The sequence below is a fragment of the Erpetoichthys calabaricus genome, chromosome 9, assembly GCF_900747795.2.
Source record: "Erpetoichthys calabaricus chromosome 9, fErpCal1.3, whole genome shotgun sequence".
In the NCBI taxonomy this organism is placed as follows: Eukaryota; Metazoa; Chordata; class Cladistia; order Polypteriformes; family Polypteridae; genus Erpetoichthys; species Erpetoichthys calabaricus.
Window position 1 is genome coordinate 1406340 of NC_041402.2, and position 15606 is coordinate 1421945.

The 15606-nt window shown below is 49.5% G+C and overlaps 1 protein-coding gene across 1 annotated transcript in view; it reads left to right on the top strand.

Annotated features, from left to right (window-relative positions):
* The first annotated feature begins 4879 nt into the window (after positions 1–4879).
* Positions 4880–15606, top strand: part of LOC114657318 (rap guanine nucleotide exchange factor 1-like) — a 102774-nt gene continuing 92047 nt past the window's right edge. Inside the window, 1 exon segment of the mRNA XM_051931587.1 lies at positions 4880–5085. Coding sequence (XP_051787547.1) covers positions 5061–5085 — 25 coding nt within the window. The 5' untranslated portion in view covers positions 4880–5060.

Consider the following 15606-nt stretch of genomic DNA (forward strand, 5'->3'; position numbering starts at 1 on the left):
ACCTGTCAACCTTAGGGGGCTGAGAATTGAGGAATGTGGTCCCCCGAGCCCAATCAGAGAGCGGGGGTCTCTGTTGGAGCTGAGGGGGAGGTGGTCGGCTAGTCGTCATTTCTCAACTGTCCATTGCCCATCTTCTCCAGTTTCCATGACGGGCGGAGCAGATGGGGGCCCCCTGGTGCCACTCAGCTCATTGATGCCTTGGGTCAGCTCTGGTTGTGAGGAAGAACACCTGGACGTGGTGCCAGCCTCACAGGTGGCGCAGTGGTAGTGCTGCTGCTTGCAGTAAGGAGACTGTGGAAGATTGTGAGTTCGCTTCCCGGTTCCTCCCTGTGTGGATAGCGCTTTGAGTACTGAGAAAAGCGCTATATAAATGTAATGAATTATTATTATTATTATTATTTCTCACAAAAAAACAAAGCAAATCAAAATCAACGAGCACTGCTGTTACACGCGATGGGCAGAGTCCCCGGGTGTAGTTTTAGTTAAGCACAGCGGCGTTGACAGATTTGCTTTTCATTCTATAAATTGTTACAGTGCACTTGCCCGGGTGGTACTGCATGTGGTGGTGCAGAGGAAGGGTCCAGGGAGAAAAGGCTGGACAGCTCTATGAAGTGGTGGTCTGCTTTGATGATGCATGGGCACCTGAAGCCTCCAGAACCACACGTGTGCCCCGAGAGTACAACTGCTGGCATCCTGGCGTGACTCCATTGGCACACATAAAGGTGCCAGATGAGATGCCAGCATGGAGAAAGTCCATGTGCCACTATTGGTGCCATAGGTGGGTTACGGGCCCTGAGAAGGTCCTGAGTGAAGGATTCTCTCGCACGATTGGTGAGAGTGGTGACATGTGACAATGTGTGGTCCCAAGGGCTGGAAGTGGAGATGTGCCTGTGACACTGCAGACACTCGAGGTTGTCTCTTTGTCTTTCCATGTTAGAGAGAAGGGAGAGCAGGGGGTGCTGATGTGACCCCTGAATGGCCCTGCAGAGTGGATTTGGGGTGACTAAGGGGCCATCTGTCACCTTAGCTCTGCTGTGTCCATGTAATGCAGACTGGACTGACTGACGACAGACGAAGAGACCCTGAGGCACTTAACAAAATGGAGAAGCTCAGCGTGCTGTGTACGAGGCACCTTACTTTGAGGACTGGAGGTCCGCATGTTTCCCAGTTGTGATGCATTTTGGGACTTGGAGTGTACGTTTGAACTTACACATTTTGGGCCTGCGTAGGCCGGAGTGTTATCCATCTGTTTGAAACATGGGGTGTTTTATGTCTGATTGGTGCTTTTGTTAGTTGTGAGTGATTGTTTTCCATTTCTGTATGTTATTTTTGTTGGTTTCATGTCATTTCATAATTGTGTACTGTCACTTGTAGTGTCTGGTCCTTGTTCTTTGTGGGTGGAGCCCCAGGAGGCGGGGCTACCTGATGTCACCCCTCCCGACCCCTCCCTCTGGCTGTTTGAAATAGCTGAGAAGGCTCAGGAGTTGGCATTCATTCATTTGCTGGCGTTGTAGTGACCATTGTGTTTTGGTGTGCACTTTTCTGGATTTTTGCTCAGATCTCACTTTGTCCATTAAATTCTGATATTGTGTTGGGACTCATATGCTGCTGATTACCTTTCAGGCAACTCCTTTGTGATTCTGTTAGAGTTTTTCATTTTGTATGTTGTTACTTTTGTTAATGTTATGTTCTCAGAGTCTCACAAACATGCAGGTCCCAAATAGTTCCCACTAGAGGGAGAAATCCTGTCAAAAACCCCAGCTAGATACAAAAAGGTAGAATCTTTATGAAATGAAAAATGTATTCTTCACAAAAATGCTCTTCAATAACAAGGACGTTCCGTGGAGCACAAAGGCAGAAGGATTTGCCCCAAACAATAAGGCCATCCAATGCATCCAAAGTCCCAGTACAGGAAGACAAAACAAAGTCAACACCAGAGCAAAATCACAAAAACCAATGAAGAGCACCATAGCTCACCACTCCCTAGTGGTCTCAAAGGGGAGACCCTCCAGATTTATAAGGAAGTCCATGGTGATGATTGGCAGGTGGCCCCGCCTCTTAGGGGACCACCCACAAAACACATAACACAGGCAAAGAAAATACAGCAGATGAAAAATAAATGTAACATGGCCATAAATAAAGAGCTCACCAAAGAAAGGAAAAAGGACACCAAATGGACTTGAACCCTTTGGAGTTGGTGGTGAGGACTCCACACTGAAATGGAACAGATCATAAAGATTTCATTTGTCAAGATTCTCCGTTTGCCCCTTACTACAAGTTGAGGGTTTACAGTCAGCCCTCCTCTTGTGGGGCTTTTGTTACATTTTGGTGATATTGACAGTTTTTGTTTTGATATTTGTGGGCCTCATCCCTACACAGATAAGGACTTTAGGTTGGCACTGCAGTTGGCAATGCTACCGCACACCTGCCAGACATGGCCTTCAGTCCTGGGTAGAGTTTGGATGTTCTCCAGGTGTCTTCCCCGAGTATAGCAGTCTCCTCTCTCATCTCAAAGAGGTGCCAGTTAAGAAAAGTAAAGGCTCTACGTTGTGGGCGGGGGGTGCCACCCTGTAATGGACTGGCACCCCATCCCGTCCATGAAAAGTTTGATGAATTTTCTTCATGAAGTGTTTGAGAAAGAGAGTGAGGGTCTGGAGAAACAATGTGATTAGAAATGCCAGCCACAAACTGAGAGCCAAGTGCCAGAGTTCATCCCTGCCTTGTGCCAGGGGCTGCTGGGATTACAGTGAGACCCCGCAAACCCATACAAAAGAAAAGGCTACGAAAATGAAGAATAAAATGAAGTCTCCAAACCTGGGGTGGGGTCTGCAGGGCACCAGTGCTGCCTTCCTTTGCTGGGATGGCACACAAACACAGAACTCCATAATTATGGGCACCCCTGGGAAAGATGAGTGTAAAGGGTTAAAATAAGCCCCCTTTTGGTGAATCACCTTCACCTCACGTGTTTCGAGAGAAATCCAAACTTAAACTGAATTAAGTTTACTTCTGAGAAAAAAATAAGCCCTCATCAACAAAGCAAATCCACATGTGCCATGATGATTGGCATCACTGCAGTTAGTACCTTGTAGACCCCCCCCCATGCCAATGAAACAGCACTGAGTCACCTTCTGAGGTTGGAGAATGTCAAGCAGGCCATCTGAGGCCGATCCTCGTTACAGAATGTCTCCAGGGTCCAAGGTCCTCTCTTCTGCCCTTTCCTCTTCAGCCCACCCCACAGATTTAGGTCTGAGACCACCATGACAGAAGCGTCACTTTGTGCTCCTTTAGCCATTTCTGTGCTGATTTGGACGTCTACTTTGGACCAGTTGTCCTGCCTTGAAGATCCATCGATGACCCAGTTTTAGTTTTATGGCAGAGGCAGTCGGGTTACCGTTTAAAATCTGCGGGCATTTCGTGGAATCCATGATGCCAAGGTACCCAGTCCCACAGCCAGGGCCGGCTCAGGCTACGGTGGAGTACAACAACATTTATTTCTAGAGCACATTTTCATACAAGTGATGGAGCGCAAAGTGATTTACAGGATGAAGAAAGAGAAAAAAGACAAAATATAAAAAATAAAATTAGGCAACAATGATTAACATAGAATAAAAAGTAAGGTCTGATGGACAAGGAGGACAGAAAAAACAAACAAACAATCCAGATGGCTGGAGAGAAAAAAATAAAATCTGCAGGGGGTCCCGAGGCCACAAGACCACCCAGACCCCTCTACCTTAACGTAAATGACCTCAGTCAGTCCTCATTGTACAGTATTCAGGGTTCACGTGGAAGAACTTGATGATGATGATGGTCATGTGGACCTCTGGCCTTCAAGCCATCAATGGAGGGACTGCACGGTGCTTTGATCAGGTGATAGGGGTGCAGATGGCAGATCACAGAAAAATGGGGCCAAATGACAGACACTCACCATATAGGTGGGCACACGATAAACACGAGAGTGCCCACATGGAGACAATTACAGATAGGGACTGTGACAAACCTGGAAGGAGGGCCATTCCAATGTGCTGTCCTCATAGGTGGTTGCTGCCGACGTAGACATTGACACATAAGTGGGCAAAATGATGGGGTACACACAGAATCACGGACCTGGTAACAGTCACACACAGAGCGACAAACATGAAAGGAGGGGCACAGTGACAAGCAGTGGCATCAGAAGGGGTACAGTGACAGACATGGGAGGCCCACACACAAATGGTGACAAACACGTGCAGCCAGGTGATGTGCAAAAATCACACACCTGGGGGGGGGGGGGGCTTTAACACACATGGAGCATCCAAGGGTTGCCTGCGGTGGCACTCAAATGGTGACAAATATTAAGGGATGGGCACACGGACACATAGTGGCACCATAAAAGGGAACACACACAGTGATAGGAAGAAACACGATGACGCTCTCACACAGGATGCCACCAAACACACAACATGTCAAACATAGGGGTCACCCCCTGACGCATAAGGGGGCAAATGAGGAGCAACACAAAATCAGGTAACATAGCAGGTCACACAGATGGTGACAAAAATGGAAGGGGGGCACAATGAGAAGCAGTGGCATCAGAAGGGGCACAGTGACAGTCAATGCTGACAATCACGTGCAGCCAGTGGCTTGTAAAAAAAAATCACAGACGTGACTGATACACATGGGGGCAGGCAGACGGTGACAAACATGGAAAGAGGGGCACAAGAAAGGGCACCCGGCCGCTCGTCGCCCTGTTGCGCAGTCTTCGGCCCTTCAGTCCCCACGTTCGCCACACGCGGGCGCTGCTGTCGCTGGCTGAGGACTGACGCCGTTCGCGTTGCTCGCTGGCGTGTCACAGCAGAAAAAAAGAAATAAATAAAAAAAAAAAAAAAAAAAAAGAAAGAAGCAGCGAAGAGGAGCGAGCGGGAGAGAGAGAGAGAGAGAGAGGGGCGCCGGCTGCCTGCCTCCCAGGATGGCGGAGTGAACGAACGAGCGAGCGAAGGAAGGAAGGAAGGAGGGGAACGCGGAGGATTTAGCGGGCGCTGAGAATTCTTCATCAGCTTAGAACGCCAGCCCTCCTCTCGGAAATGTCGGGGAAGATCGAGAAGCAAGGTAAGAGGCTGTGGCGGCCGAGCGAACGTGAAGCGGGGCGGGGGAAGACCCGCCAGAGGAATGCGGCGGCCAAGTCGGGTGGTCGCGGCGGCCGGCTGGCGGGGCCAGGACAGCACGGGGATGAGCGCGCTAAGGCAGGCCGCTGGCCACGCCGGTCGGACGATAGCTCCGGGCAGGGCGTCTCGTCGGTTGGCTTTGACCGCCGTGCTCGAGGTGTCGAGGGCTGGGCCGGCTCGGCTCGGCTGTCTGAGCTGCGGCGAGTAACGGGGCTGCGCTTCAATCTGGGAGCGGCGAATTGATAGAAGAAAAGGGCGATGCTACTCCTGTTGCTGTGCCCTTTTTCGTTTTCTTCTTCTTTTTCTTATTTCGGTTGTGTTTTGCTCCCCGAATTAGTCAATAGATGAAAAGGGAGCGCCTTAAAATGCAGGGCCCTGGGGGGCTGAAAATCGGCGAGTGAGAGAAGTGCCCGGGGGGCGCATGGCACGTGGGCCTCGGGGTGAAGCTGACCCGTCTGCTCGGTCGAGTGCTGCCGGGGGGCTCCGCCGAGATGAGCCGCGGCGCTCGTTTGGCGCTTTATTTGTTTTCCGGACTCTCTTTAAATTTGGGTCAATGCGGCAGAGGGCCGGCCGGCCGCCCCCAATTAGTTTGCCAACTTCCATTCGTGCCCTTCAGGCGGTTCAAGCTGGGCAGAGTAGCTGGCAGGATCGGGGCAGGGGGGGAGAAAAGGCGAGACGGGCACAGTTGAGGGGTATGGCGGTGAACCCGGCCCGGTAAGTAGGACAGGACTTGTGACAGTGAGGGGACCGTGCAGGTGTCCGCCTTTGTGATTTCATGTATTTATTTTATCAGTCTCTCCGAGTCTGTTATGAGTTTAGGACCCTTGCCTTGTGGGGGCTGCACATTGCCAGTTTCTTAATGTCCGGCGACAGTGGTGGTCTCGGCAGCACAGGCGCAGCCGGCCGCTTCTTCATGGCCTCAGACGGAGTCGTTTCAGGTGAAGCGGGTCACTCGGGGACTCACCGCTGGCTGAGCCTTCGTCCGTTACTTTAATGGAGCAAACGGGGGTACGGCGTTCAGGCAGAAGGAAGAAATCCGGCACAGGATCTGATGAAACGGGCCGGCTCGCTGTAGATGTGCCCACCAGGAGAGGGAGTGACGCATCTGGAGGGCAGCAGGTAAAGCAGGGGGCACAAAACCAGCAGGCTGCCACTTCTGAGTTAATGTGTAACCCCCGCCCCGGAGCAGGCCACTCAGCCTCCCATGTGCTCCAGTTGTAAGGACCCCCTGCCTGTCACAAGCCTTGTGATTTATGTAGCGCCTTTCTGTATTGAACCCCATCCTGTGCCATTTTATAGGTGTAGGAAACTCGCATCCCAGATTGGGAATGCCGACTCGGGGTCAGCGGTGAGATAGAGCCCCCATTTATATAGCGCCTTTGTCAGGTCCGCACCATTACCGTGTGACTACGGTTAGAGCGTCATCTGGTGAAGTTTGCTCCTTGTGGTTTTTATCAAGCGCCTTTCAGTGGTCCGCTCCCCAGTTTCAAACGGTTGTTTCTGTTTCTCTGCCAAGTGGAGGCGCAAACTCAGAATCGAACGAGGAGGTGGCGTGGATGGGATGTTTATTATATAGTGCCTTTCCGTCCTCCACACCATCCTGATGCTCTTAATCGTGTGACTGCCCTTTGAGTAGTGTCAGCTGAAGTTTGTTTGTTTGTTTGTTTGTTTGTTTATATAGTGCCTTTCCATCGATCACTCCATCCTGTGGTGCTGTACAGGTCCTGGCCAGTCGTTCCTTTGTTTGTACGTGTTGACCTTAGGCAAGAAATGTGACTTGCGTCCATAGAGGGCACAGTCCTGGCCACTTTATAGTGCTGCAAGTCTCTCTGTGCCAAGGGGAGTCCGCGGTGGGATTGAGTCTCGTTATTCTGGTGCAGCGCCTTTCTGTATTGTGTGACTGCTCTTTGATTCTTGGGATTTTCTATAGCGCCTTTCAGAACCTTGGCATCTTGATGTAGCTCCTTCCTTCCTATTGTCGTGGAGTCAGTGGAGACTCTTGAGTGTCTGGGCTTGCGAGGGTCCTGATAAAAACTAAGATCCAGGCCTTTAAAGACCTCCTGGGCACGGCCATCAGCAGTGTGTCTGTCTGCGGAGAGAGTGTCGACCTCGTCACTGAGACATCCATGGGACTCTCCCTATGAAGTCAGCAGACCGATTGGGGGAGCATTGGGGGGGGCATGAGGTCGCTGGAAAGGGGGATGTGTGGCGCTCCTGATATCTCTGGTGCCCCCTGTTTGTTTGTGAGACATGGCCGCTCTCCAGTGACCTGAGATAACGACCGGACTCCTTCATGTGTGTCTCTTTGGAGGGACCTTGGGGGCTGCTGGTGTGACTTTGTGTTGCTCATTGGGTCCCGAATGAGGCACATGACCTGCATTGTCAGTTACGTCACAACGGCCATGTGGCACGATTACCCGAGGGTGATCCGGCTCATTGTTGTGGACCCGAGTGGCTGGACTAGGCCAAGGGGGTGCCCACGTAACACCTGGCTGCGATTGATAGAGGCTCATTTCTGGAGGGTGGGATTGCCAGCCAGGATCCTGAGCCTTTTTGTCATGTGGTGGGTGCAGCGAAGCGTTGTACCAGTGCCCGCATGCCAACCTGACCTGACCTGACCTGACCTTCCTTGTCAGTAGGCTGGGCAGGTTAACGGCCTCAAGTCCACGTAGGGCTATTTTTGAGTGCCTTTCTCACGTCACTGCTCTCCGGTGCTTCCCCTGCATTTCCCCTTGGGATTAATAAAGTATCTGTCTATCTATCTGTTATATAGCGCCTTTCACTCTATCTATCTATCATATAGTGCCTTTTCTATCTATCTATCTATCTATCTATCTATCTATCTATCTATCTATCTATCTATCTATCTATCTATCTGTTATGTAGTGCCTTTCACTCTATCTATCTATCTATCTGTTATATAGTGCCTTTCACTCTATCTATCTATCTATCTATCTATCTATCTATCTATCTATCTATCTATCTATCTATCTATCTATCTATCTGTTATATAGTGCCTTTCACTCTATCTATCTATCTATCTATCTATCTATCTATCTATCTATCTATCTATCTATCTATCTGTTATATAGTGCCTTTCACTCTATCTATCTACCTATCTATCTATCTGTTATATAGTGCCTTTCACTCTATCTATCTATCTGTTATATAGTGCCTTTCACTCTATCTATCTATCTATCTATCTATCTATCTATCTATCTATCTATCTATCTATCTATCTATCTATCTATCTGTTATATAGTGCCTTTCACTCTATCTATCTATCTATCTACAGTTAGTTGTGCATGTCTGCATTTCACTTGGAGTCAGGGTGGGTGTTGATGTGTGGCGAATGCCATGGTGGACTGATTTAAAGCCACATTCATGTGTGTTGGTTCTCCTTATAGTGCCTTTCTGTTGCCAAGATCATCCCATGGTGCTTTGCAGGCCGTGATCAGTTGCTTGTTTGTCTGTACGTTTGACTCTCGGGCAGGTCCCCCATTGGATGTGACTCTTGTCACTTTATGTAGTGCCTTTCAGTGATAAAGCCCATTCTGGGGTACTTCATCAGCACAGAGCAGTTCATGTGTACCTCAGCGGGTGACGCGACTCAAGTCAATGTAGGGAGTGATCTTGGCCATTTTTCTTTATAGTGCCTTTTGACCATCTAGACCTTGGGTGTCAAACTCCAGTCCTGGTGGGCCGCAATGGCTGCAGGTTTTCATTCTAACCTCCTTCTTAATTAGTGAACTGTTTTGGCTGCTAATTAGCGTCTTTTGCCTTAGTTTTAATTAACTCGACTCAGACCCCTTAGTTCTTTCTATTTCCTTACTTAGCAGCCAAACAATACTGAGACACAAAATGAGCAAACAGGTGACCAGCTAACCCCATTATCTGAACATAAAGAAAGATGAGGGTCTCGGTAAGGTTGATCTCTCAGGTCAATAATCAGAAACAGAAAATCAACAGTTTGGGAAATGTCTGCTGTATATGAAAGAGAGCAGCAGCCAGCCGAGGAATTAAGTAACGGGTTTAATTAACAGCAAGAATTGGCTTCTCATTAAGAAACTGGTTGGAGTTTGAAACCCCAGTTTAGCTGGTCATCCGTTGGCTCGTTTCACGTCACATTTCTGTTTGGCTGCCATTTAATGAAGAAAAGAATCAATAGAGAGGACTGAATCCTTAAAAACAGGGCTATTAAAATGAAGGGTAAAGGAGTTAATTAGCAGTGAAAACTGATTAGGAAAAGGTGAGAATGAAAACCTGCAGCCACTGCGGCCCTCCAGGCCCGGAGTTCGACTCCTGTAATCTAGACCATTCCATGGTGGGTCGCCTGTGCAAACGTTACTTCTGCACCTTTGGCTGGTGTATTGGCTTGATCAGGACCCCCGCTTGGAGACTGGGGTTTGTTTTTTTTTTCTTGTGCCCTTATGTAGCTCTGTATGGCTGTCTGTAGCGGCACCGCGTGAGTGCTGATTGGTGAATTGACTTGCTGTGATTCGAGGGGTGACGGCGGTGGGATTGCCCCTGGTGGTTGTGTTGCGGTGCCCACTTTTGCTTGGTGTTTGCATGTTGCGAGCGTCAGTGAGGGAAGTGATTTGCTTGAGGAGTCGGCACGGGGGTCTGATTCTCAGGTTTGTGCCCACCCAGGTAGTGCCTTTTTATAGTGCGTGCCATCCCAGGGTGCCCATCGGTGAATTGACGTGCTCTGTGTCGAGGGGAGTCGGCGGTGGGATTGCACCTTGTGATGGTGATATAGCGCCTTTCTGTAGTCCCCACCGTCCCATTGCACTTGATCACGTGACCACAGTTGGAGAGTTGGTGGCTCCAGAGACTGCGGGACTTTGTGTGTTTTTTTTTTTTCTTTTCTATAGCGCCTTTCTGCTGCTTTGCAAGTTTCAAACAATCATTTCAGGGTGTCGACAGGTGGGCCACTGCCACATGAAGGGGCACACTGCCAAGGAGATTGAACCTTTGAATTTGAATATAGTGCCTTTCTATAGTCCCCACCATCCCATAATGCTTGTGTGTGTGTTTGGGCTGTAGGCAGGTCAACGGTCTTTATAATGGGTGGTCCTGTCATTTTTTTAGTGCCTTTCTACAGTCCAGACTCCTCCATGTTGCTTCACCCGCACAAACCTGCATCTTTTGGTAGGTTAAGCAACTCGGTGCCTTTTTTATTTTATATAGCGCCTTTTTATCATCCGGACCATCCCATGGTGCTGTGCAGGCCTCGACCAATTGCTTCTTTCTCTGTACATTTGGCACTTAGGCAGGTAAAGGGACTCCAGTCCATATTGGAAGTGATTCTTGCTGGTTCATATGGTGCTCTTCAGCAGTCGAGACAACTCCAAGGTGCTCCACCAGCACAGAACGGTTCATCGAATGTCTCAACCTTGGCAGGTGAAGAGAACGTGCAGGTAGTGACCGTAGCCATTTTATATGGTGCCCTTCCACGGGGGGTGATCTCTGCATCTCTGCCCTTTGGCCTGTGAATTGTCAGGCTCGGGGTCCCACCTGGAGTCAGCGGTGGGTGTTGATGTCGCGCACGCCTTTATATAGTGAATGTCATCCTAAGGCTCTTCACGGGGGTCCGTAGCCGTACAGCGTGACTGCCAGCCGCAGACTTTGTGAGGGGGTGTCAGCGGTGGGATTGCTGCTTGTGAGTCTGGCGTCCAGCCCACCCTGTTGAACTGATTTTGCTTTGATGGGCGCCGTTCCTTCACCTCTCGTAGACCCCAGACACTGGCAGGGTTTGACGTTCGCCGTTTGTTTAGCGGATGTCCGTTCAGATTTAGAGTTCCTGCCAGTGCTCATTTTTGATTGGCTGAATTTCCAGCACGTTTATTTGGTACGCACTCTCTCGCCAGTGTCTTTTTGATTTTTAAACATTATTTTCTAATTGTTACTTGTTCTAATCGTTATTTACGTTTCATTAAGTCTTCGTGCACAGGATGTCATCCAGCTGTTGTGGCAGCTGCAGGATTCAGCCATCTGATTGGCTGGTCGGCGGAGTCGCCCCAGTGGCGTGTGATGTTTAGAAGAAGTTCCGCTAATCGTGATGTGTACAAGCAGGCTGAGGTGCAGCCTTGTGCCCCCAAATCATTATGAAAATCGAGGACGACTGTTTAGCGATGTTTCACAGTCTGTGGCTGTGTTGTGACTAAACTCGTAATCGATGTTTCTTTGAGGTGCCCGTGGTGGACTTGACGACAGTCTTTGAACCTCAATCTGAAAAGTAAAACCAGTGACACACAAACGAAGAAAAACCAAAGTCGAAGAAGATCGGCGGTAGATGACTAAAGGCTGCGTCTCGCTCTGCAGCTTCTCCAGCGGCTGGTACTGAGACCCTGACTCCGGCATCAACACCAGCTTTCAGATATCAGTGCCTGTTCAGGGTGAGCGATGTGGATCAGCCACGATAAGATCATAACGATGTGCATGCTGACATTCTCGAGTGTGTCACTCCCAATCCAAAATGGCCCTCGACCGTTCACAGTGTGATGTGGCCCAGTCTTGTGGTTCTCAAAACCAGTTAGAAAGTGTCACGTCGATGGCGTTGAGCGGCTACACGCACAGGGCCTCTTCATTAAACACCCCACTCCAGTTCCTCCAGTCTGTGCATCAAACCAGACCGTTGGGGTTTAGGGCGAGAGCCAAAGAAAGTGAAGGAAAGACTTGACGCGGAGAGACAATAGAAAAGCTGCAAGTGCTGGCATCCGTTCAGGAGCGCAGTGGCACAGAAGCTCACTGACCAGTTTGTACATTTCAATGGAGAGACGCAGCTGAGATGATACCTTTCTGCCGTTTTGACCGTTCCGCCGCTATGCGTCATTACAGCAAACGGCATCTGGATAAGCATGGTGGGCGATAGGCGGTGACGTGAACTTCCTTTTGTTATTCGTTTAGACGTGCGGTCAGAAAGTGGATGTTGTGCATTGTCGTCAGGGACATCTGCTGGGGTCGGTGGGCAGATGTGACAATTCTGAAACGGGCGTGTCCTGCAGCCCTTCGTTATCCGCTCTCTTCACGGAAGCCCTTTTGATGGAGTGTGGCACGCCGTTTACATCAAATGCAGATTTTACAATTCAGGTTTTCAGGAAGGCTTGCTGCCTGTTGGATCAAATTAACAGCACTCCTCTGCTCTTTGCATTTCAGAATCGCCACCCCATGCCCGCTTTGGATTGCTGTAGAAATGTGACACTTGGCGAGCCTTCTAATCGAATTCCCTGGTGGCTGCTTTCCAGACGCGTCTGACGCCTAGCAGGATAGACGTCTGTGTGTGTGCATTGGGAGTACATGAAGTGCGCTGGCACAGCCATTAGGGGCTCAGCGCTCCATAGGTTAAGCTGGTTAAAAGAAGATGGTGCCAGGAGACAAAGACACCGCGGGGGCCACCAGCCTTGCGATGGACGGCGTTAGATTGAGTCGTTAGCCGTGGAGCATCCTCATGGTGCTTCAGCTTTGAATAAGGTGGCAATCTGCAAACTATGTTGGCATTAACGATGGCTCGATAACGAACTTGCTTTGCCGTTTGTCAACTAACCACTGCACAGAACGTGAAGTCAGCTGACCACAACCCTCCGCCCAAAAACGCTAACATGCTTTTGAAATGTTATCTCACCTCCCCCCCCCGTGGTCTGACAAAAAAAAATGTAATCTGGAATATTCAAAGTTAATGGCATTCCTAAGTGATCGATGCTGGACTCTGCCAAACGGTGTCAGAAACGTGTATGGAAAGTGGAAAACAAAATGCGGTGTAGCTCTCGTCGCGTAATCCACAGGTCCGGGATGATAGCCATTAGTGTGGCCAGAACGTGTGCAATTCTCACTACAAATATTAACAAAAATGGCCACACATGACATCCTTCCCACAATGCTGTGCATCTGAGAATGGGGTCTGAGTCAGATCTTCAGTTCAGATGCACAGCATTGTGGGAATTAGCATGTGCTTTACTGGATATTTTCTAGATTGTTTGGTTATTGTAGTCATGCAATCCGGATTTTTGGCTGAATTTCGACAAAATATCAAGGAGCTGAGCGTGCAGCCCAAGTGCGCTTGTGGTGGCCCAGCAGACAGAAGAGGGATGTCAAGATGGCGTCCGCTGACCTGTTGAGGGTTTGGGGGCCGAGTGTTCGTATCCAATAGAGAGAGAAGATCCGTGCTGAGGCCTCAAGGCTTCTTCAGACCAGGATGGAGAGGAGAGGAGAGCAGGGCTGGAGCTTTGCTGATTTACCGTTGGATCTGAGAACCGTTGAATTCTTATGGAATGGAAGGTTTTTTTTTTTTTTTTAATTTTAAATTTTAACAACAAAAGGGGATTCCAAACCCCCCCCCCCTCCCAAATAACCACTACAACAAACATATAGTGCAGTAGGCCAATCTGCTTATATGAGTAGGGCAGCAGAAAATCAAAAATCACAGCACCCAGAGACCCCCAAAATGTCAACATAATTACTAAAAGAAACAAAACTCCAGTGGAACGAGCAAAACCAGCAAGGAGAACAGCAGCTGCGCCCCAAAATGCATTCAAATGTCCAAATACCTATGAGCTCCCGTCTATCTGTCATTATATAGCGCCTTTCACATCGGTCTGTCAGTCTGCCCTCCACTTCTCTCTCTGTCTTATACATAATGCGTCTTGCCTCCCTGGGGGAAAATTTGGCTTGTACAGAAGCTCTTTAAATAAATAAAGACATTCATGCATCAATAAATGAACACACACCAGACTTGTGACTTGGCAGTGCCAGTCAGAGTGCCCAATCTGTGTCACATGTTTGACCCCGAGCCCCTCCCTCCCTCCCTCCTCCTGCCATCTGCAGCCCCATAGAGACGGTGTGGTCCATGTTGTGAGGCTCTGATCTTCTGCCGCAGTTCCCTTTCCTCCCCACAGTGGTGCTTCTCAGGCCCTCAGTCGTGGCCCACTTTTGGGTCGTGTGTTTCCGATGTTCATAAAGGTGGTGCTGGTGGTCATCGCCACACTGCTCATCACGCTTGATGCCATGAAGTTGTTGATTCCTTGATGTTATTGTTGTACACCTCTGAGTCCCAGCGGATTGAACTTGGCGCTTTTGACTCGCTGTGTAGCGGCGCTGCTTAGGTGGTCTACACCATTGGGCAGCTTTGGTTGCTGGGAAGAAACCTGATTAGGCGGCAGCTTTAAAAAGGAGCTGGAAGACTCGAGAAAGGAGCGGCGATCCGCTGTGTGAGTGAGTGTGGGTGTCAGTGTGGGCATCAGTGTGGGCGTCAGTGCTTCACCTTCACTTGGCTCCTTAGTTGCCGACTTTTCTGGAGTTGTGCCTGGTGTGTGGTGTGGTTTGGTCCTGGGTACACACGTCTTGGTCTGAGGGGCTCTGCTAGTAACTGGAACTCGATAGGACCAAGCTTTGGTTCACAGGGGTCTTCATTCCACTCGCCATCATCGCCTGCTTTTGTGGTAGTGGACTGTGCTTTGGAGTTGTTATCATTGTTCACATTTCCATAGCACTTTTCTCACTACTCAAAGCACTTTACGTAGGGAGTGGGCAGCCACTTCAGCCACCAACAGTGCCCAACGTCCACCTGGCTGGTACGGTGGCAGCCATTTTAGTTCTTTTAGGAGCTCCTCGTGCTACAGAGTGTGATGTCTGAGAAATAACAAATGTCCTTTTATTTTTATAAAGGTTCCTCGCTTGCCAGTGGTGACCCTTCCTCTTGTGGACCCTTTTTTTTTTTTAACGGCAGAGTTTGGGACTTTGACGTCTGTTGGTCAGGTGCCCATTTGGAGGGTCTGCTCCCCTGCCACTTTGGAGGTCACGACAGGCTGAGCCAGTAATGTCATATTAACTACTTGACGTGCTCCGTTCTTTAGTGTTTTAAATTTATTATCATTTAGGCCACTTTGTGGAGATCTGCTTTCACTTTGACAAGTGATGTCATAAAGGCCAGACATAATCCTCGGCCATTCCAATTAGACGATGACTATTTTTCATGTTTTTGTCATTCTTAATGGCCGCTCCCCACACTCTGTTGAGAGCCCCCCTTGCCGACTGCCTTCTCGCAAAAGTGGATGCTAATGAGTCGAGTGGCGAAGCGCTCGCCCTGCTGACGGCTCGTCTGTCGTCGTTTAATCGCCTTGTCTGCTTCGTTACCGGAGTGTTGTGTGCGTGCGTTTGCAGGCCGGTGGCTGACACCTCAAATCAGACGCATTACCGCTGACGGATCGCGTCCTTGGCAAGCGTTTTGTTTGTTTTGTGGATTGCCGGCCCCTCGGACTGACTGCAGTTCCTTAAAGGAGCCCTCCCACCCGAAGGGTCGAATTTGGGTGTCTGTGTTTGTCGTGATGGCCGAGAAGCACTTGATTCACAAATGTCATGATTGTGTGGGCTTCATTGAAGACCCAGCTTGAACAACAGCAGGCAACGTCAACCCGTCCGTGAAAAGATCTCGAGTGACTCGTGTCAGGAGTCCAGCTGTGTGCCCACC